The sequence below is a fragment of the Pristis pectinata genome, chromosome 3 (assembly GCF_009764475.1).
Source record: "Pristis pectinata isolate sPriPec2 chromosome 3, sPriPec2.1.pri, whole genome shotgun sequence".
NCBI classification, from domain to species: Eukaryota; Metazoa; Chordata; class Chondrichthyes; order Rhinopristiformes; family Pristidae; genus Pristis; species Pristis pectinata.
The window spans coordinates 10,527,777-10,552,203 of record NC_067407.1 but is presented as its reverse complement, the minus strand read 5'-3'; the positions used below and the strand labels follow the sequence as shown (position 1 = coordinate 10,552,203).

The following is a 24,427-nucleotide window of genomic DNA, read 5'->3' as shown; positions in this document are numbered from 1 at the left end:
AAATAGCAAAGAAGACTATCAAAAATTACAAGGGGATCTTGATCAGTCGGGTAATTGGGCCGAAGAATGGCAAATGGAGTTTAATTCAGATAAGTGCGAGTTGCATCTTGGAAAGTCAAATCAAGGTAGGACTTTCATAGTGAATGGTAGGGCCCAGGGGAGTGTTGTAGAACAGAGGGACCTTGGAGTTCAGGTACATGGTTCCTTGAAAGTGGAGTCACAAGTAGACAGGGTGGTGAAGAAGGCTTTTGGCATGCTGGCCTTCATCATTCAGGGTACCGAGTATAGCAGTTGGGAGGTTATGCTGCAGTTGCACAAGACGTTGGTGAGGCTTCACTTGGAGTATTGTGTTCAGTTTTGGTCACTCTGCTATAGCAAAGATGTTATTAAACTGGAAAGAATGCAGAAAAGATTTACAAGAATGTTGCCAGAACTCGAGGGACTGAGTTATTGGGAGAGGTTGTACAGAGGTTGCTTGTAGAGTAGGAGATTGAGAGATGATCTTACAGAGGTGTATAAAATCATGAGGGGCAGAGATAAGGTGAATGCGCTCAGTCTTTTTCCCCCAGAGGTGGGGAATCAAAGGTTTAAGGTGAGAGGAGAAAGATTTAATAGGAACTTGAGGGGGAAATTTTTTTACACAGAGATTGGTGCGTATATGGCATGAGCTGCTGGTGGAAATGGTTGAGGCAGGTACAAAAATAACTTTTAAAAGACAGTTGGACAGGTACATGGATAGGAAAGATTTAAAAGGTTATTGGGCCAAATGTGGGCAATGGGACTAGCTTGGATGGGCATCTTGGTCAGTATGGACCAGTTAGGCCGAAGGTCCTGTTTCTGAGCTATGTGACTCCATGACTTGCAGTAAGGGGAAGTGGGGGAGCAAGAGTCAAGCAGTGATAAGGAGAAGAGGAACACAATTGACACTGGACATTTAGGCAATCTTGTTCTAAGTTCTCAGACTTAGTACATTTACAATTCTGCTCTTGGTAGTTCTTTTGAGCTGTGTGCAGGAACTTTCACACAGAAACAGGCAATTTTCTTTCGTAGGTGAATGTGATCATTGTTGAACGGTACCTTACACATGAAGATACCCTACACACCATGCAGCATGGTGGGTGTGGTGAGAAAGACCAGTACCTTCACTTCACCCCAAACTTCATTCTAAACAACAATATGACCTCAATTTACTGCACAAATTACATTAAATAAGCTTGCACTGCTGTCTAATATGGTTTGGGCCACTGAATCACCTAGGGACATCAGAGCAGGTATTGGCTACTCAACCCCTCAGTCATCTTTGATCAATGACATGATTGCTGATCTATTATCCTGATTCCATTCATCAACCTTGGCTTCATTTCCATTAAAGCCTCTGCCTCCAAAACTGTATGTTAATTACATTCAAAAGAATAAATGCTTAGTTTATAGGCATGGTGCTAACTCTTGGTGCTCTGTTAATATTCAGACTATAAACCCTCCAAGACAAATGTATCAGAGAGAGAGAGAGGTTGTCGTTGGGTGTGGTGCTGTGGACATAGAACAGCACAGCACACAGGCAGGCCCTTTGGCCCACTATATCTGTGCCAGCCATGATGCAGATCTAAACTATTGCACTATGGGGGCCCAGTCAAAGTTAGGAAAGTTAAAATCTTCCACTAATACGACTCTATTATTCTTACAACTATCTGCAATTTCTCTACACATCGGCTCCTCTAATTCCCACTGACTATTAGGGAGCCTATAATACAGTCCCATCAAGTGACCATCCCCTTCTTGTTCCTAAGTTTTACCCACATGGCCTCACTGGATGATCCCCCAGGAATATCCTCCCTCAGCACTGTTGTTTTGTCCTCTCTCATCAAAAAGGCAACTCTTCCTCCTCTCTTACCTGTACCTCTGTATGCCTGTAACATTTGTATCCTGGAATATTTAAGCTGCCAGTTCTACACTTCTCTCAGCCATGTTTCTGTAATGGCAATAATACTCCAGTCCCCAGAGCCAGTCCACACCCTGAGTTCATCCACTTTACCTGTTAAGCCTCCTGCATTGAAATAAATGTAGTTTAAACCAGTGGTCTTTCCTCTCCCTTTACTGTGCTCCTGGCTATCCTGACTACTAAACTTTCTCTCATTAGGTACAGCATTTTCCCTTGACTTTCTCATCGGCCTCTCTGCTGAATCAGGGTCCCACTCACCCCTGCAGCCTTTGTGTCCTTCCTTATCACCCTCCAGCTTCTATCTCCACTTTCAACATCCCCTCCCCCACCTGACTCCACCTGCTTTTTTTTCCTTGTCTCTTCCCACCCCTCTTCCCATCCCCCACCTGGCACTTTCTGCCCATCATCCTTCACCCCTCTTCAGTCCACCTATCGACACCTGCCTCACCTCTCCTCTTTATACTGGGTATCTTCGATCTCCACTCTCAGTCCTCTTGCAGGGTCTCAACCCGAAACATCGACAATTCCTTACCTCTCCCTCCTCCCCCCAACAGATGCTGCTCAACCTGCCGAGTTCCTCCAGCATTTTGTTTTTTGCTCCAGATTCCAGCATCTGTAGTCCCTTGTGTCTCTAGCATGGACTGAAGATTGGTTATTGCATAGAAGGCAGATTTGGAATAAATGGGTCTTTTTCAGGCTGATAGAATGTAACTAGTGGTATGCCCAAGAATCAGTTCTGGGTCCTCAATTATTTACGATTTATATTAATATGACTTGGAAGAAGGGGCAGGGTGTAAGGTATCCAAGTGTGCTGATGACGTGGAAATAGGTGGAAGAGCATGTTGCAATGAGGATATTAGGATTCTGCAAATGGATATGGAAAAGTTGAGGGAGTGAGTGATAACTTGGCTTATGGAGTTAAATATGTGAAAGTGAGATGTTTTGCACTTCCATAAAAGGAACTAAAGGCAGACTATTATCCAAATGGAGAAAGATTGCAGATGCAATGTAAAAACAGATCTAGGTGTGTTCTTGTGCAAAAATCACAAAAAGTCAGCAGGTAGGTGCAGAAAATGATTAAGAAGGTAAATGGTACATTGCAATGGGGTTGGAGTTTAGTGATGTTGGCTGGATAGAAATCAGCAAGTGTCCTGACCATTCTATCACCCAACAGTCAAACCTTTTTCTCTGGCTACATTGCCTAAGTCATTCTCATCCATTCTCTATTCAGATATGTCTCCATTCTATACAGCAGACTTTGTGTTTTTGAACCGCTGAGCACACAATGCACCTCCTGGCTCCCAGATCCTTTCCACCATCTGTAAGGTACAAGTAAGGAGAATGATGGAATTGTCCTCACTTGCTTGGATGGATGCAGGTAGAACAACACTCTAGAAGCTAGACACCATGCAGGAGGCCAGCAGAGGCCAAATTCCAAGGCCCGACCCGCCCCGATGCCTGACCTGTGGGGGACGTCCGATGCTGGGGCCCCGACACCAGAAACCCCTCTGGATTGGAAGCCCGACCATACAGAGCATTGGAGCCAAGTCCTGACACCGAGGCTCCCCTAGATGCCCCCACTTACCTGCTGGGGCAGCACACTCCTCTTCAGGACCTTCAGATTTGTATAGGAACAACAACTTACCTCACAGGCCAGCTGATGTCTTCCAAGTCTATTCTCAAGCAGTCCACTTTACCTTCCAGTCCGGGGGAATTCAGTCCAGGTCTTCCAGGTCCGTCCTTAAGCAATCACTTACCAGGTGGCTCCACTCCAGGACTTCCAGGACCGACGAGTCCACAGCCCCTTACCTCAGAAGCGTGGTAAGAGGGCTGGGTTGCAGGTGAGGCTGAAACAGCGTGGGTAAAAGACCCCCCACCCCAGCATACTACTAGCTAACATCCAGGCCACCGGGGACAAAGTTGATGAACTAAGGGCAAGATTGACTGACCAAAGAGAACTGAGGGACTGCTGTGTGCTATATCTCACTGAAATGTGGCTTACATCTGCTTCACCTGACTGCACCATACAACCTGAGGGCTCCTCAATCCACCGAATGGACCATACAGTGTCCTTGGGCAAAGTTAGAGGTGGAGGAGTCTGCTTCTTAATCAATAACTTGTGGTGCTCGGATGTGACGGTCCTGGCGAGCTCCTGCTTAGCCAGCGTGGAATATCTAATGGTGAAGTGTCGCCCATACTACCTGCCATGGGACTTCACCTCAGCTATCCTGATGGTAGTCTACATCCCACCCCAGACGGACATGAAGACAGCACTCAATGAACTATATTCTGTAGTCAACAGCCTTGAAACAGGATACCCTGAGGCCCTCTTCATTATTGCTGGTGACTTCAACCAGGCCAACCTCAAGAGTGTGTTACTAAAATATTACCAGCATGTCTCCTGTCCCACCAGGGGCCCTAACACCCTTGACCGTTGCTATACAACCATTAAAGTTGCCTTCCAAGCCACTCCCCGCCCTCACTTTGGGAAATCAGACCACCAGGCTGTGCTCTTTCTCCCTGCATACAAACAGAAGTTGAAACGGGAGGAACCAGTACAGAAAATTGTACAGTACTGGTCTGAGGAAACAGATGAGCTTCTACGAGAATGCTTTGAGTCAGTGGACTGATCCATGTTCAAAGAGTCAGCTGCCAGCTAAGATCAGTATGTCACCGCCATCACGGACTTCATCAGCAAGTGTGTTGAGGACTGTGTACCAAAGAGGACAAAACGGGTGTTCCCAAACTGGAAACCATGGATGAACCGGGAGATCCACTCCCTACTGAAGTCAAGGACTGCAGCATTAAAATCAGGTGACCTTGACCTTTACAAGAAATTGAGATATGACCTCCAGAAAGCTATCAGAGATGCCAAGAGACAATACCAATCCAAAACCAAGTCCCAGACCAGCTGTCAGTTGTGGAGGGCTTATATGCTATAACGGGCTACAAAACAAAGTTGGGCAGCATCGCAAACAACAGCGCATCCCTTCCCAATGAGCTTAAAGCATTTTATGCACGTTTTGAACAGAAGGGGATTGGTTTGTCACCACCTACCCTGACAGCCTCCAATTTACCTGAACCCGTGGTCACCACTGAGGATGTAAGATTAGTCTTCGAGAGAGTGAATCTGTGGAATGCATCTGGCCCAGATGGTGTCCTTGGCAGTGTCCTCAGATACTGTGTTGATCAGCTGGCGGGGTTATTTGCAGATTTATTTAACCTCTCCCTGCTTCAATCTGAGGTTCCTACAAGTTTTAAGAAGACCATTATCATTCCGGTACCTCAGAAAAACAAGGTGGGGGGGGGGTGTAGACAGAGAGGAGGGTGGTAGTGATAGCGGATTCCATAGTAAGGGGGGCAGACAGGAGATTCTGTGGATGTGAAAGAGACTCCCGGATGGTATGTTGCCTCCCTGGTGTCAGGGTCAGGGACGTCTCAGATCAGGTACACAGCATTCTGAAGGGGGAGGGTGGTCGTGGTACATATTAGTACCAATGATGTAGGTAGGAAAAGATATGAGATCCTGAAGAAGGAATATAGGGAGTTATGTAGGAAGCTGAAAAGCAGGACCTCGAGGGTAGTAATCTTTGGATTTCTGCCTGTGCCACATGCCAGTGAGGGTAAGAATAGGATGATTTGGCAGATAAATGTGTAGCTGAGAAATTGGGGCAGGGTTTCAGATTTGTTGATCATTGGGATCTCTTCTGGGGAAGGTATGACCTGTACAAAAGGGACAGGTTACATCTGAACTGGAGGGGGAACCAATATTCTTGTGGGCAAGGTTTGCTAGAACTGTTGGGAGAGTTTAAACTAGTTTGGCAGGGTGATGAGAACCAGAGTGACAGGTCAAAGGTTGGTTTATTTAGTGTACAAGTAGATGCAGAGTGTAGAAAGACTGTGAGGAAGGATAGGCAGCTGAAAGGGCAAAATTGCAGTCAGTTAGATGGGCTAAAGTGTATCTACTTTAACGCAAGCAGTATCAGGAACAAGGCTGATGAACTTAGAGCATGGGTAAGTGCGTGGAACTATGATGTGGTGGCCATTACAGAGACTTGGCTGTCACAAGGGCAGGAATGGCTGCTGGATATTCCAGGGTTTAGATGTTTTAAAAGGCACAGGAAGGAGGTAAAAGAGGTGGGGGAGCGGCTTTGCTGATCAGGGACAGTGTCACAGCTGTAGAAAGGAAGGCTATCCTGGAGGGATCGTCCACTAAGTCAGTGTGGGTGGAAGTCAGAAACAGGAAGGGAGCGATCACTCTATTGGGAGTATTCTACAGACCCCCACCACCACCCCTCCCCACTAGCAGCAGAGATGCTAAGGAGCAGATCAGGAGGCAGATTTTGGAGAGGGGCAAAAATAACAGGGTTGTTGTCATGGGTGATTTCAACTTCCCTAATATTGATTGGCACCTCCTTAGTGTAAAGGGGATAAATGGGACAGAGTTTGTTAGGTGTGTCCAGGAAGGATTCCTGACACAGTATGTGGACAGGCCGACTGGCGGAGAGGCTGTACTGGTCCTGGTACTAGGCAATGAGCCTGATCAGGTTTCAGATATCTTGGCGGGAGAGCATTTTGGAGATTGTGACCATAACCCCTTGACCTTTACCATAGCCTTGGAGACGGATAGGAGCAGACCATATGGGAAAAGTATTTAACTGCGGGAGGGGGGAGTATGATGCTATTAGGCAGGAACTTGGGAGTGTAAATTGGGAACAGATATTCTTGGGGAAGTGCATAGTGGAAATGTGGAGGTTTAAGGAATACTTGCATAGGGTTCTGGATAGGTTTGTCCCTTTGAGGCAGGGTAAAGATGGTAGTTTAGGATGGTGAAGACTATCTGGACATGCCCTCCAGATCTGCAACCTCTATTACCAAGAAGGACCTAAAACTAACTTTTTCCACAGATGGTGTGTGACCTGTTGAATGTTTCAGATATTTTTTGTATATATTATCAACAAAAGGAAGGTTATGGTTTTCCCTCTCACATCCTGACTTGTTGGAAATATATTACCATTCCTTCTTTGTCATTGGGTCTATATCCTGGCACTTTCTGTTTAGTATACTGTTGGAGGATCTCCAACAGAAATGCTGCAAAGTTTAAGGAAACAGCGCATTATCACCTTCTCTCGGGTAGCCAGGGAAGGAAATAAATGTCAATCTTTCCAGTGATGCCAGGTCCTGTAAATGGACAAAAAAAACTTGTTCAATTGTTTTTTTTTCTTGCCTTTTTCATGCTGCAAAGATTATTAATTTTGAATGATAGCACCCTGAAGGTTAACTATGATCAAGGCTACATTCATTCCATCTTGATGATGCCATGGGTCTTCAGCCATGAAGAGTATTCCTGAGTTCACCTGATTTCACAGTGAAACATTTCTAGTGATGTTGGCTGGACAGCAGTCAGGAGTAAGTGTCATTCCTTTAAAGCCCAGAAAGTAACAGCAAGATTACATTTAGTCTTGGCTGAGATCAGTTCAGTTGGTTATTCCTAACATTTGGACTCTGCTGAACTATATAAAACAAGTCATTGAGGAAGCTCCTATATGTCATAAATATAACATTGACTCTTTGTTGTCTAGACTACAAGTTGGATTTACAGCATTCTGAACCCTGGAACCAAAGAAGTTATAACAATCATTATAGCATCCTGAGCAGCAGAAGCAAAAGTTCTGCCAATTGAAGGTAAATCAGCAGAAAGGAGTTCACTAGCCCAATTACTTCTTATGTGACATTTCAAACATGACAGCTATTATTGAACGTCCTAGTGATTATAGGGCATGGAAATGGCCTTTCAGTCCAACTGGTCCATGCTGACCAAGATTCCCACCTATGCTAGTCCCCTTTGCCTGTGTTTGGCCCATATCCTTCTAAACCTTTCCTATCCAAGTACCTTAAGTTGTCAATGTAGCTGCCTCAACCAGTTCTCCTTGCAGCTCATTCTATATACTGACCACCCTCTGGGTGAAAAAGTTGCCCCCTCACCAAGTTCCTATTAAATCTCTCCCCTCTGACCTTAAACCTCTGCCCTCTGGTTCTTGATTCCCCAACCATGGGAAAAAGACTTGCACATTGGCCCTATCTATGCCCCTCATGATTTTACACATCTCTATAAGATCACCCATCATTCTCCTATGCTCCAATGAAAAAAGTCCCAATGCTGCTCAACATCTCTTTTATCCAGTCTCTCAAGTCCCGGCAACATCCTCGTAAATCTCCTCTGCACTCTTTCCAGTTTATAGGCACCTTTCCTATAGAAGGGTGACCAAAACTGAACACAATATTCCAAGTGCAGCCTCACCAACATCTTGTACAACTGCAACATAACATCCCAACTACTACACTCAGTGCCCTGACTGATGAAGGCCAGTGTGCCAAAAGCCACCTTCACCACCCTTTCTACCTGTGACACTACTTTCCTTACTTAAGGGACCTAAGGTACTTTACATGGTTTCCTACCAATCACTGTGAAAGCCCTACCCTCATTTGTCTTCCCAAAATGCAATGCCTCTCATTTATCTGAATTAAACTCCATTTGCCATTCCTTGGCCCACTTACCCAGTTGATTCCTCTGTAACTCTGATAACCATCTTCATTGTAAATGACACCACCTATTTTAATGTCATTTGCAAACTTACTAACCGTGCCTTGTCCTCTGATTGAACTGAAGCTTTCTGATGATTGCTAAAGCAGGATATGTTAAATGTTCCTCTGAATGTGTAGTTCTATTCTACTTATTAGAAATGTAGGAATGTCTCATTTGAGCTTCCTTTCCGTAAGTATATAAATGATTGCAATTAGGGGATTAATGACACGAAAGCTCTTAGTATTTTGATTGCCAAGCCAGTAAGTTGGTCTCCTGAGGCTAGAATTTGCCCGACTCCATCAAACCATCGACTTTGGGTCAGACTGAGGGACGGTGACTTCACATACATTTGGAATCCCTCAGTTTCAGCTCTATCAGGAACTGGTATAATATCAGTGGAACTGCATCTACTTTGACCAGGTTTCTCTACCTGACAACCAGTGGAAGTGGAGCTCACCTGAGTATCAGATCTGCTGTAAATATGAAGGGTAAAGATTTTGGCAGAAAGCTCCCTGATCCAGAATCAATGGGACCAACTGTTTTGAGAACACTGACTGGAGTCTTTTTGCTGATAACAACCCTACCGCAGAAAACAACGCTGCTATAGACCTTGAACAGTACACCTCATTAGTACTATCATATATCAACTTTTGCACAGATAGTGTTACCACTGTTAAGAAAATTCGGGTGTTTCCGAACCAGAAACCCTGGATGAATACACAGGTTAGAAAGCTGCTAAAGATTAGAGATGCTGCTTACAGAGCTAGAGACACCATTGCCTATAGTCTAGCTAGAGCAAATCTTAAAACGCGGCATCAAAACAGCAAAACATGACTACAAACTTAGGATCGAGGACAGTTTTAACGATAATAATCCCCGTCGCACATGGCAAGGAGTACAGGCTTTCAATGATTATAAAATGAAAGACATCCAGCCTGTAAACAGTAACATCTCACTGGCAGAGGACCTTAAGTTCTTTGCCTGCTTTGACAGGGAGAACTACAGCAAGGAAATGGTTAGACTGCCTCAAGATCCTTATGGACTGATGCTTGATACTAATGAGGTCAGTGGGATACTACACAGCGTCAACGCAAGGAAAGCAGCTGGACCTGATGGTGTACCAGGGCGTGTGCTTCAGGCATGCGCTAACCAATTAGCTGGGGTTTTCACTAACATCTTCAACCTCTCCCTGACATATGCTGTTGTCCCTATGTGTTTCAAATCAACAATCATTGTGCCCATTCCTAAGCAAAAAAATGTGTGCCGCCTGAATGATTATCACCCGATTGCACTTACACTGATCATAGCCAAATGCTTCGAGAGACTGATTTTGAAGAACATTAAACGTACTATCCCTGCCACCGTGGACCAGCACTAGTTTGCCTACCAGGCAAATAGATCAACGGAGGATGCAATTCAGTTCAGCCAGAGGATGGACTTCAGTTCAGCCTTTAATACAGTTATTCCCAGCAGACTAGTGTTCAAACTCCACAGCCTGGGCCTGAATACAACAATCTGTAACTGGATTATGGACTTTCTGACCAATCATCCGCAGACTGTCAGGTTAGGAGGGCACATATCTTCCACCCTCACCCTGAATACTGGTGTTCCCCAGGGGTGTGTGCTGAGTCCCTTCCTGTATGCCCTTTTTACTCATGACTGTTCATCCGTCCATGAAAAAAACACCATCATAAAGTTTGCAGACGATATGACAGTCATTGGCCTGATCATGAACAATAATGAATTGGCATACAGGGATGAGGTACAAAACCTGACAGCCTGGTGTTCCGCCAACAATCTCATTCTCAACACCCAAAAGACTAAAGAGGTTGTGGTGGATTTCAGGAAGTCAAGGAAGATAGATCTTGGTCCAGTGTTCATTGGTGGCGAGGCTGTGGAGAGAGTCTCCAGTTTTAAATTCCTGAGGGCATACATCACCGAGGACTTTTCCTGGGCAATACACACCTCAGCTGTCATTAGGAAGGGACAGCAACACCTCTAGTTTTTGAGGAAATTGAGGAGAGCCAGACTGTCTCAGGACATTCTGGTGAACTTCTACTGGTGTGCGGTGGAGAGCATCCTGACATACAGCATTACTGCTTGGTATGCCAGCTGCACTAGGAAGGAGCAGAAGGCTCTGCAGAGGGTCATCAAGATGGCCCAAAACATCATTGGGACTCAGTTACCAGCAATGGAGGACATCTATCAGGCTCTATGTCGGAGCAGGGCTTTAAACATCATTTGAGAACCAGCTCACCCTGCTCACTACCTTTTTGAACTACTCCCCTCTGGTAGGCGCTACAGGACAATACATGCACACACTACAAGACTGAAACACAGCTTTTTTCCCCAAAGCTGTTAAATTGTTGAACATGGACTGACACCTCCTATACATACATACACATATTATGTCTTCCCCCCCTTTACCGGCTGGACTCATCATGGTGTTATTTAATATATTGATATTGATATGCTGCTGATTATCATTATTATCATGGTTCATTTGCACACTGCCTTTTTTATATACTTTATATTTGTGTAAGTATGTTTGTTTTATTTTATAGTTATAATTTCTCTTATCAATTTACTGTTTTGGTTTTTATTAGGCAAGGGAGTGCCATAGTAATCTCGTTGTGTTGTTGTTGCAACAGTACAATGACAAATAAAGAAAGAACTTCTGTTCTGTGTTCTTGTGGTGTTGGGGTGTCCCACTATTACCCTATAACCTCCACAAATCCCCACCTCTTGGTCATTGAAGTCAATGGAACCAAATATGAGAAGGTGAGGACAACAAGCATCTTGTACTGTATCAACTGTGCCTGTTAGTGATAATTAGATGAATTTCTTTCATTTATTCTCCCAGAAGTACTTGGCCTCTTTACTTACAATCAGATGCATATCAATACTGAGAATTATCTGCCAATTATCTTTTCCACATCTACAAATATTGATTTTGTGACAGTCCTCCCAAGTAGCAAGTACGTGCCCAAATTATGTTATGTAAATAGTGAACAATCATGGTCCCAACACCCTTCTGTGTACCACTTGCAGACCATCACTTGCCACTCTGAGTAACTGCCTCAATCTCTACTTTTTTCTGTTTTTAGAGCCAACCCATCCCTTGCCTCAATGTACTTTCCAGTTCTTAGAAGAAACATAGAAAAACCTATAGCACAATTCAGGCCCTTCGGCCCACAAAGCTGTGACGAACATGTCCCTACCCTAGAAATTACTAGGCTTACCCATAGCCCTCTATTTTTCTCAGCTTCATGTACCTATCCAACAGTCTCTTAAAAGACCCTATTGTATCCGCCTCCACCACCGTTGCCGGCAGCCTATTCCACACACTCACCACTCTGAGTAAAAAAACTTACCCCTGACGTCTCCTCTATACCTACTCCCAAGCACCTTAAACCTATGTCCTCTTGTGGCCACCATTTCAGCCCTGGGGAAAAGCCTCTGACTATCCACCCGATCAATGCATCTCATCATCTTATATACCTCTATCAGGTCCCCCCTCATCCTCCTTCGCTCCAAGGAGAAAAGGCTGAGTTCCCTCAGCTTTCTTTCATAAGGCATGCTCCGCATTCCAGGCAGCATCCATGTAAATCTCCTCTGCACCCTTTCTATGGCTTCCACATCCTTCCTGTAGTGAGGTGACCAGAACTGAGCACAGTACTCCAAGTGGGGTCTGACCAGGGACCTATATAGCTGCAACAATACCTCTCAGCTCTTAAATTCAATTCCCCAATTGATGAAGGACAATACACCATATGCCTTCTTAACCACAGAGTCAACCTGTGCAGCTGCTTTGAGCATCCTATGGACTCAGGCCCCAAGATCCCTCTGATCCTCCACACTGCTAAGAGTCCTACCATTAATACTATATTCTGCCATCATATTTGACCTACCAAAATGAACCACTTCACACTTATCTGAATTGAACTCCATCTGCCACTTCTCAGCCCAACTTTGCATCCTATCTATGTCCCACTGTAACCTCTGACAGCCCTCTATACTATCCACAACACATCCAACCTTTGTTTCATCCACAAACTTAATAACCCATCCCTCCACTTCCTCATCCATGTCGTTTATAAAAATTACAAAGAGTAAGGGTCCCAGAACAGATCCCTGAGGTACACCACTGGTCACCCACCTCCATGCAGAATATGACCCTTCAACAACCACTCTTTGCCTTCTGTGAGCCAGCCAGTTGTGGATCCACAATGCAATATCCCCTTAGATCCCATGCCTCCTTACTTTCTCAGTAAGCCTTGCAGCCTTGCATGGGGTACCTTATCAAATGCCTTGCTGAAATCCATATACACTACATCTACTGCTCTCCCTTCATCGATGTGTTTAGTCACATCCTCAAAAAATTCAATCAGGCTCATAAGGCAGGACCTGCCCTTGACAAAGCCATGCTGACTATTCCTAATCATATTATACCTCCCCAAATGTTCATAAATCCTGCCTCTCAGGATCTTCTTCCTGCTTCTAGTGTCTACTTCTGTTCACTCCTGGCTTGTGATGCAGCAGACAAGAACCTGACTCTTTCAACAGTCCCACCAGGATGCATGTATGTTCATATGTCTTGTGATAGTGGCTATGCAGCGGAGAGTTCCACAGAAGGATTGCCTTCATGCATGTCCTGTGACAATTCTCAACACATGAAGTGCCATGAAGAAGAATGAGTATGATTTAGCCATGAAGTCATAATCTGATGGGAGAAAGTCAGCAAATTGCTTTCTGCACATTGCTCCTGCTGCTCACCTCTCCCATAACCTCAAACCACACATTAGAGTCGTACAGTTGTACAGCATAGAAACAGAACTTTCAGTCAACCACTTCTATGCTGACCATCATGTCTAATCCATTCTAATCACACTTGCCTGCATTAATTCCATATCCCTCTATGCCCCGCTCATTCAAAAACCTGTCCAGATACCTCTTAAATGTTGTTACTGTTCTTGCCTCCACAACCTCCTCTCCAAATACCAACAGCTGTGTGTGTGGAAAACGTACCCCTCAGATCCCCTTAAAACCTCCTCCCTCTCACCTTAAACATAGAACGTAGAACTGTATAGCATAGGACAGGCCCTTCAGCCCATGATGTTGTGTTGAACTAATTAAACCAATGTTTCCAAATTAAGCTAATCTGTCTTCCCCACACGTTGAACATACCCCTCCCTTCTCTGCATATTCATGTGCCTATCTAAGACTCTCTTAAGTGCTCCTATGCCTCTACCACCACCCCTGGCAGTACATTCCAGACCCCCACCACTCTCTGTAAAAAGCTTGCCTCGCACATCTCCTTTGTACTTTCCTCCTCTCACATTAAATACATGCCTTCAAGTACTGGACATTTCAATCCTGGGAAAAAGATACTGGCTGTCTACTCTGTTTATGCCATGCATAATTTTATAAACATCTATCAGATCTCCCCTCAGCCTCCACTGCTCTAGAGAAAGCAGCCCAGCTTGTCCAACCTCTCCTCATAGCACATGCCCAGCAAACCAGGCAGCATCCTGCTAAACCTCCTCTGCACCCTCTCCAAAGCCGCCACATCCTTCCTATAATGAGGCAGCCAGAATTGAATCCAATACTCCAGATGCAGCCTAACCAGAGTTTTATAAAGCTACAACATAAGTTCTTGACTCTTGAACTCGTTGACTTGACTAAGAAAGGCAAGCATGTCACCCTGTGCAGCCACTTTTAGGGAGCCATGTACCTGGACCCCAAGATCCCTCTGCTCATCAATGCTGTTAAGGATCCTGCCATTGTCTACGTACTCTCCCTTTATGATGGATCTCCCAAAGTGCAGCACCTCACACTTGCCTGGATTAAACTCCATCTGCCACTTCTCCACCCATACCTGCAACTGATCTATATCTTGCTGTATCCTTTGGCAATCTTCTATGCAATCCACAATGCCATCAATCTTTGTGTAGTCTGCAATCTTACTCACCCACCTGACCACATTTTCATCTCCCTGTGGAACACCACTAGTCACAGACCTCAATCCAAAATAAGACCCATCCACTACTACCCTCTGTCTTCTATGGGCAGGCCAATTTTGGATCCAATCAGCCAAGTCACCATGGATCCCATGCATCTGGATTAGCCTATCATGTGGGACCTTGTTGAATGCCTTACTAAGATCCATGTATACGACATCCACAGCTCTACTTCATTAATCACATTTGTCACCTCCAGAAAAGCTCAGATTAGTCAGACGTGACCTGCCCCACACAAAGCAATGCTGACTGTCCCTAATTAGACCATGCTTCTCCAAATGCTCATAAATCCTATCCCTAAGAATCCTCTCCATTAGTTTCCCTACCACTGACATGAGCTCATCGGTCTATAATTTCCAGGATTATCTCGATTTCCCTTCTTGAACAAAGGAATAACACTAGCTACCCGCCAGCACCACACCTGTGCCTAGCAAAGATACAAAGATCTTGGTCAAGGCCCCAGCAATCTCATCTCTTGCCTCTCTCAATAATCTGAGGTATATCCCATCAGGACCTGGGGACTTATCCACCTTAATGTTTTTCAAAAGACCTAAGTGTTTTCCTAATATCAAAATGACCCAGCATCTTAGCATTCTCCACTCTGATCTCACTATCCTCTATACCCTTCTCCTCGGCAAATATTGATGCAAAGTACACATTTAGGAACTCGTATACATCCTACACCTCGAAGCACAAGTTCCCTCCTTTATCCATGAGCAGTGTACCCTCTCCCTAGTTATCTTCTTGCTCTTGATGGTACGTGTTGAATGCCTTGGGATTCTCTTTAATCCTACTTGGCAAGGACTTTTCATGACCCCTTCTAACTCTCCTAAGTCCCTTCTTGAGTTCCCTTATGGCTTGTTTATGGTACTTAAGTGCCTGAAGCCTTACATATGCTTCCTTTCTTTTCTTGACTTAAGTTAACTACTTCTCTTGTCATACAAAGTTCCCATACCTCGCCATCCTTGTCCTTACCGAAACAAACCGGTCCTGAACTCTGTGCAGCTGGTCTTTAAATAACCTCCACGTGCCAGATTTGCCCAAAAATGTATCTTCCCAATTAACTCTCCCCAGCTCCTGTCTGATGCCCTCATAATTTGCCCTCCCCCAATTTAAATACTTTCCTGTAAGGTCCACTCTTATCCTTGTTCACAGCTATCTTGAAGTTTAAGGAGTTGTGATCACTGTTTCCTAAGAGTTCACTCACTGAAAGGTCAGTCACCTGGTCAGGCTCATTCTCCAGTACAAGATCCAGTATAGCCTCACTTTTGATTCCTCTCACTTTCTACAGACCAAGGGCATAGCTATGGGCACTCCCTTGGGCCCCAGCTATGCCTGCCTCTTCGTTGGCTATGTTGAACAGTCTCTGTTCCAAACCTACTCCGGCCCCATTCCTCAACTCTTTCTCCACTATATTGATGACTGCATTGGTGCAACCTCTTGTATCCATGTGGACTCGAAAGTTTCATAAATTTCACCACAAATTTTCACCCTGCTCTCCAATTCACTTGGACTATCTCTAACACCTTGCTCTCCTTCCTCGATCTTTCCATCTCCACCTCAGGAGATTCCTTATCCACTGACATCTTCTACAAACCCACTGACACCCACAGCTATCTTGATTACAGCTCCTCCCACCCTGTCTCTTGCAAGGATGTGATCCCTTTTTCTCAATTTCTCCGCCTCCGCTTATCTGCTCCCATGATGAGGCTTTCCACTCCAGGACGTCCAAGATATCCAACTTCTCTTCTAACTTCTCCCCAACTGTGGTCAAGAGAGCTTGCACCTGTACCTCTGCCATTTCCTGCACCTCTGCTCTCACCCCCACCCCTCCCAGACCCAACAGGGATAGGGTTCCCCCTCTTTAGTCCACCTATCACTGCTCTGCTTTTCCCTCCCATATATTGGGCTTCCCCCTTTCCTATCATCAGTCCTGAAGAAGGGTCCTGATCCAAAATGTTGACCGCCTGCTTTTCTCCATGGATGCTGTTGGCCTGCTGAGTTCCTCCAGCATCATAACTAGCCTCCTCTCAAGTTGGAAGATCCAGTATAGCCTCCCCTCTAGTGGGACAGAGGGTAGGCTATACTGAACCTATCCCCAGTTTTAGACACCCCTACCATGAGAAACAGACTATGGGTATTTACCGGATCTATTCTCCCCATAATTGTATACACCTCTGTAATGTCACCTCTCAGCCTCCTGCAATCCAGGAAAAACATACCCAGCCTCTCAAATCTCTCCTTACAACTCAATTCCTGCAATCTATGCAACATCCTTGTGAATCTTTTCTGCACTGTCTCTAGCTTAATCACATCATTCCTATAGCATGGCGACCAGAACTGTACACAATACTCCAGATGCAGCCTAACCAACATCTTGTACAACTGCAACATGACATGCCCACTCTTGTACTCAGTGCCTTGGCCGATGAAGGTAAACATGCCGTATGATGTCTTCACTACCCCGTCTACCTGTATTACAACTTTCAGGGAACTATGCACTTGTACTTCAAAGTCTCTCTGTTCAACAACACTCCCCACAGCCCTGCCAGTCACTGTATATGTCCTATCCTGGTTTAACTTCCCAAAATGCATTATGTCAAACTTGAGCTAAATTACAAATGCCATTCCATTGCCCACTTTCCCAGTTGATCTACATTCTGTTGTATCCTTAGACACCCTTCTCTATGCACTATACCATAAGTTTACAGATGACATCAAAATTAATGAATCATGCCAACTACATTCTCATCCAAATCATTAATATATATGACAAAGAACAGAGGACACAGCATTGATCCCTGTCACACTACTGGTCATAGGCCTCCAATATGAAAAACAGCCCTTCACTCTGCTTCCTACCGCCAAGCCAATTTTCTAACTAATTGGCCTGCTCACCCTGGGAGATGTAGGTTTCTTACTCCCATTCCTGGGTGACTACAAAAGCAATGTTTATTTAAAAATCCATCTGGTTTATTAATGTTCTTCAGAGAAGATCAACCTTATCTGGTCTGACTCATCAGTCCAGTTGACTCCAAAATGCAAGCCAAATGCTGGCTTTGGCAGTGATGCCCAGATCCTGAAGTGAGAGAGGCATTTGCCAATATCCTAAATAATCCCTACACTTTGCTGCTCACTTTCATTCCCCCTGCACGGTCTGCAACAGAAGAAGCCTTTGATGCGCATGCATTCAATGAAGTTACAGTATTGATTGGCATTGGAAATATAGATCAGATGTTTCTGTCAGTAACAGGCATCAGAACAATTCTGACCCATGGTCTCTGACCCCTGTGTAGGCGCCAACATGGAAAATGGTAATAAGTAGTTAGCAATAGCAATGTGGAATTGTTATTGTAATGGTGAATGATTTGATATCAAGGTGAATCTTTAAGTTCTACAGAAGCTCTTAGTCCTTACAGCCCAATCAAGTCTCAAGGCAAATAATGGTGTTGGCACCTACATGGGTCAGAGACCATGGGTCAGAATTGTTCTAATGCATGTTACTGATAGAAATCTGAAGCTTATCTATGTTTCCTATGCCAATCAATACTGTGGCTTTATTGAACATGTGAGTATCAAAGTCTTTTTCTGTTGAAGGTCATGCAGGGGAAATGAAAGTGACCATCAAAGTAGAGGTTTATTTTAGGATATTGCCAAATGCCACTCTCACTTCAGAGACAGACAGTTGTGAGTACAAGTCCCACTCCACTTGAACCTAAGAAATAGGAGACAAAGTAGGGCATTTCACCCCTGAAGCCTGCTCCACCATTCAACAAGATCTTCTACCTCAAACATCATTTTCTTCTCAATTCCCATATTATGTGATCCCTTTAATAAGCCAAAGTCAATGAATCTCTGTTTTAAATGCAACAATGACTGACTTCTATATCCTTCTGGGAATAGAATTCCAATGAGTTACCACCCTTTGAGTAAAGGAATTTCTTCATCTTTCAGTCCTAAATGGTTGACGTTTTATTTGGAGACTGTGATCCCTCGTTCTAGGGCAGAGGAAACATCTTCCCTGCATTTCCCTCAATAGCAAGTATGTATTTTTTGTAGATAAGACCAAAATTGTACACAATACTCCAGGCATAGTATCATCTGGGACCTATATAATCACAATAAGGATATGCTGTGCTGTATGGTTCTATTCTATTCTATTCTATTCTATTCTAACCCATAATATTGTATTCTATTTTTCCTGCCAACATACCTATTTCCTTCCTGATTGTGGGCTGAAGGACCTATTCCTGTGGGGCAGGCAGTCATGTAGTGGTTAGCGTAGTGCTGTTACAGCACCAGAGACCCAGGTTCAATTCCAGCTACTGTCTGTAAGGATTTTGTACGTTCACCCCATGTCTGCATGGGTTTCCTCCTGGTGTTCTGGTCTCCTCCCACATTCCAAAGACGTATGGGTTAGGAAGTTGTGGGCATGCTATGTTGGCACCAGAAGCGTGGTGACACTTGTCGGCTGCCCTCAGAACATTCTATTGCAAAAGACACATTTCACTGTGTGTTTCGATGTACATGTGACCAATAAAGAAATCTAATCTATTAACAGTTGCATCTGCATGTTACTACGTTGTGTCTTGTGTACAAGGATATTTAAGTTTGCTTGAACATCAATATTTCCTGATCTGTCAGCACTTAACAAATGCTCTGCTCTTCTACTTACATTTTTCCACCTTGTAATCAACTTGTTGTGTTGTTGCCTAGTCACTCAGCATGTTTATATCCCCTTGAAGCCTCTTTAAATCTTCATCACTACCTCCATTTCTAATAGGGGTTGGTTGTGTCATTAGTGTACACAGAAATATGACATTTGGTACCCTCAGTCAAATCATTGCTATAGATTGTGAATAGCTGGGCCCCCAGTACCAATCCCTGTGGTACATTACTCATCACAGCCAGCCAACCTGAGAATGGCTTGTTTATTCCAACTCCTTTCTTGGTCTGTTAATCAACTCTCAATTCATGCTAGCATACTGCTTTCAATTCCATGTGCACTAACCTTGTTCACCAACCTCCTGTGTAAGACCTCACTGAAACCCTTCCAAAAATCCAAATGCACCAACTGACCCGCTCCCTCACTGAGATAAATCCTTAAAGAACGCAATAGGTTATTCAGAAGTTATTTGCCCTTCTTTAATCCATGTTAATTCTGTTCAATCTCATGACTATTTTCTAAGTATCTTGACATCATAACCTAAAATTATAGACTTCAGCATTTACCCTACTACTGGGTCCCTGCTTTCTCTCTCTCTTCTTTCTCTAAATGCAGTCACATTTTCTACCCTTTCATCAGCAGGAACCATTCCAAAATCAGTAGAATCTTGGCCGATGATAACCACAGCACCCATGACCTCAAAAGCCCCCTCTGGGATGTAGATCATCAGGTCCTTGGAATTTATCAGCTTTCAGCTTCATTAACGTCTCTGGTATTTTATTTAGTTCACTTCCTCATTTCCGCTGAACTCTCAGTTTCCCAGTATTTCCGAGAGGTCTGATTGTCTTTAGTGAAAACAGGAAAATGTTTGTTTAATTCTACTGGCAAATTTGTAAGGAAATGTCAGTAGAATTAAACAAGGGATCCAATTTACCTTATCAGCTTTTTCCATTGTACTATCCCTTCAGTTTTCTTTGTTCAGATTGAAAACCCTGGATTCAGGCTGAATCACATAGTTTTCAAACTTCTATCACAGTACATGCACTCTTTCATGGGGCTCCCTGACAATAAGATTATGAATTAATCCCTTTTCATTGCACAGTAATAGATTTAAAACAGCCTACTGCCCCCACTCAGCTACTCATTTGACTGATCTAGAAATCCATCTTGTGCACATTCTAGGAATTCATTCTTAACATTGTTAGTAATAATTTCATTTGCTAAGTATATAATCTAATTATAGTTCCTCAGAATTACTGTATTCCCCCATTACATTTATCTCTCATTCCCTCATTTGTACTATGCCCTACTCCTATTCCAATCTGAGGTTACCACCTACTTTAAGAAGACCACTATCATCCTGGTGCCAAAGAAAAATAAGGTAATGTTCCTTAATTGCTGCCCGGTGGCTCTGATATCCATCATCATGAAGTGCTTCGATGGGCTGGTCATGGTACATTTCAACCACAGCCTCACAGACAACCTCTATCTACTGCAATTTGCCTACAACCAATACAGGTCCACAGTGGACACCATCTCCCTTGTCTTGCACTCATCTTTGGAACATCTGGATAACAAAGACACCCAAGTCAGACTCCTATTTATTGATTATAGCTCCACCTTCAATACCATAATTCTGAACAAACTCATCTTCAAACTCCTTGACCTAAGACTCAGCAAACCCTCTACGAATGGATCCTTCACTTCCTGACCAACAAACCAGTCAGTAAGGATAGGCAGCAACATCTCTGCCACAATTTTCCTCAACACTGGTGCTCCGCAAGGCAGTGTCCACAGCCCCTTACTTTACTCCCTATACACTCATGGCTGTGTGGCCAGATTCTGCTCTAACACCATTTACAAGTTTGCAGATGACACCACCATAGTGAGCCGGATCTCAAACAAAGAACAGATGGAGTACAGGAAGGAGATAGAGGGCCTAGTGGCATGGTGCCAAGACCACAACCTCTCCCTCAGGAAGGGGGCAGCTTATACGCCCCATCTATATCAATGGTGCTGAGGTGGAGGTGATTGAGAGCTTCAAGTTCCCAGGTGTAAATATCACCAACAATTTGTCCTAGTCCAGTTATGTAGACACTATGGCCGAGAAAGCACACCAGTGCCTCTACTTCCTCAGAAGCCTAAGACAATCTGGCATGTCCCCGATGACCCTCATCAATTTTTACAAGTGCACCACTGAGAGCATCCTATCTGGATGCATCACAGCTTGGTATGGCAACTCCTCTTCCCAAGAACGCAAGAAATTGCAGAGAGTTGTAAACACAGCACAGACTATCAGGAAAACCAGCCTCCCCTCCACTTAGTCTACACTTCACGCTGCCTTGGGAAAGAGCCAACGTAATCAATGATCTCTTCCACCCTGGTCGTTCTCTCTTCTGCCCCATTCTGCTGGGTAGAAGATACAAAAGCTTGAGAACACATACTGCCTGGCTCAAAGACGGTTTCTATCCAGCTGTTATAAGACTCTTAAACAGACCTCATATGATAAGGATGAACTCCTGATCTCTTAATCGACATCATCATGGCCCTTGCACTTGTCTACCTGCACTACACTTTCTCTGTAATTATAACACTACATTCTGCATAGTGTTTTGTTTTCCTTTTGTACTACCTCGGTGTACTTATGTATGGAATGATCTGTCTGGATGGCATGCAAACAAAAGCTTTTCACTGGAAACACAAGAGACTGCAGATGCTGGAAATGTGGAGCAACACACAAAAAGCTGGAGGGACTCAGCAGGTCAGGCAGCATCTATGGAGGGAAATGGACAGTCGACGTTTAGGGTCAAGACCCTTCATCAGGACTGGAAAGAAAGTGGGGAGATAGCCAGTTTAAAAAGATATGGGGAAGGGGTGGATCAAGAGCTGGCAGGTAACAGGTGGATTCAGATGAGGGGGGTGATAGGCAGCCAGCTCTTGCTCCACCCTTGCAGGCTTCAGCAACTGGAAAACAAGAAATTCTGCAGATGCTGGAATCTGCAGCAACAAACACAAAATGTTGGAGGAACTCAGCAGGTCAGGCAGCATCTATGGAGGGAAGTGAACGGTCGATGGTTCGGGCCGAGACCCTTCATCAGGACTGGAAAGGAAGAGGGCAGAAGCCAGAATAAGAAGGTGCGGGAAGGGGGAGGAGCACACACAGGCAGGTGATAGGTGTGTTCAGGTGATAGGTGAGTCCAAGTGAGAGGGCGAAGGTAGTTGTGTGGTGGGGGGGGGGGGCGGAATGTAATAAGCTGAGAGGTGATAGGTAGAAGAGGCAAAGGTCCACTGCCCTCTCCTACCGGATTCCTCCTCCTTCAGTCCTTTGCCACTTCTGCCTATCACCTCTCACTTATAACGTCTTCCCCCACCACCACACACCTACCTTCGCCCTCTCACCTGGACTCACCTGTCACCTGCCTGCCTGTGCTCCTCCCCCTCCCCCCAACTTCTTATTCTGGCTTCTACCCTCTTCCTTTCCAGTCCTGATGACGGGTCTCAGCCCGAAACGTCAACTGTTCATTTCCCTCCATAGATGTTGCCTGACCTGCTGAGTTCCTCCAGCACTTTTTGTGTAAGGCTTCAGCAACTGTAAGGGACTCTAGAAATCATCTCAGGTTGAATCTTGGCAACATCTTCAGCAACTGATCTGCTGAACTCAGACAGGTGATTGTAGGTTCCTTCCTACTTATGTTTATTTCTGGAAGATTAGAAGAGAGTGATAGCTGGAGGGTTCTGCTCTAATTTAGCCCTTTTGCATGTGGATTGACATCATGATTTTCTTTTCCTGCATATTTCTCTGGATGGACTGCCCAAGAAGAAAGTGCATCAACACCCAAATCAATACAGAAGTTGATTCAACTTATAGACCCTGTCAGTTGTTGTATGAGAACCAATTCAGCACTTCATAACATCTAAACAGCAGAGCTATGGGGTTGAAATTTGGGGTTGTTCTTTCTTCCATGGTTACCTGGTTACTTCAGAAGAAAGAAAGTCAGTTCTCTTTCCAGGGCAACTCATTATTGTCTTAATTAGTGCAAATTCTGAGCACTTAGAGCACATTGGAACTTCTGGTCCAATTTTATATTCTTTTCTGTCAGAACAACCTCCTCCTCAAATCCCTTTCAATTCATTCTTGAGAAGTGGGTGTCACTGGTAGATCTATTACTTGCAGTACAGAAAGTCTGCTCAAGCAGAAAAATCCTCTGTGCAAGAACGATGCAAACCCAGGGTTTGGTGTTCTACTGTCTCTTGAGTGTTTGCATTATAAAATGTTCCAAGGTTACATTGGTCAATAATGGATATAGAGACATTGTTTTTGCTATAAATCCTAGTATCCAATATAATGCCAAGCTTATTGAAAACATTCAGGTGAGGTGATGGCTGAGATAAATTTATTTACATTGTTTTGTTCATTGAATATTACTTACATCGTGTTTCACTGCTTGGAGTTTACGATCTGATGAGAGTTAAAGGTACATTTATGTTCTTTTTTCCCCTCTCCAGGTGATTAAAATGCAGCCAGGCATTAACTTTTAATCCTGAGCTTGTTTTGCAGGAAATGATGACTGAAGCCTCATTCTACCTCCACCAAGCTACGAAACATCAACTTTACTTCTCAGATGTAAAAATTCTGCTGCCTGCTGTCTGGCCATTGAATTCAAGCCTGCTTCAGAGACCAACTACTCAGTCATATGAGAAGGTAAGAACAGAGGAATGAGAGACTAAAACTAATATCAGTGGCTTTCTGCCACTGGAACTTCTTCCAAAACCTTTTGTTCACATGTGAGTTTTGTGCTTTAGTTCCAGTGGTGGAGCAGGAGAAACTCTGTGCATATACCTGGCAGAACAATTTCCAAAGACTTTCTTACAAATATAATCTTCTCCCTCAGTGAACAGTCTCTCTCAGAGTCACGGAAATGCCCCACTGACAGTAAAACATAGTATTTATACCTGGTAACAAATGGGATTAGTGTAAATGGTTGTTTGATGGTCAGTGCAGACTCAGTGAGCCAAAGGAACTATTTCTATGTTGTATGACTCTATGAATAATATTCGGATCTCTCAATAAGTTGAATTCTGAAACTTTTGTTGGTGCTTTGTAGACAGAGTTCCACAACCCTTTTGATTTTTCCCTGAAATAACAACTCAGTGGCTTTAATTGTTATATGTTCCTTTATTTGCATATTTGATTCTTCCCTCTTACCTGTCTGGAA

The 24,427-nt window shown here is 44.2% G+C and overlaps 1 protein-coding gene across 1 annotated transcript in view; it reads left to right on the top strand.

Annotated features, from left to right (window-relative positions):
• The first annotated feature begins 23,429 nt into the window (after positions 1 to 23,429).
• The window catches only part of LOC127568923 (calcium-activated chloride channel regulator 1-like), a 40,698-nt gene continuing 39,700 nt past the window's right edge, over positions 23,430 to 24,427 (top strand). Inside the window, exons 1-2 of the mRNA XM_052013183.1 lie at positions 23,430 to 23,582; positions 23,770 to 23,913. Coding sequence (XP_051869143.1) covers positions 23,430 to 23,582; positions 23,770 to 23,913 — 297 coding nt within the window. The remainder of the gene's footprint in view (positions 23,583 to 23,769; positions 23,914 to 24,427) is intronic.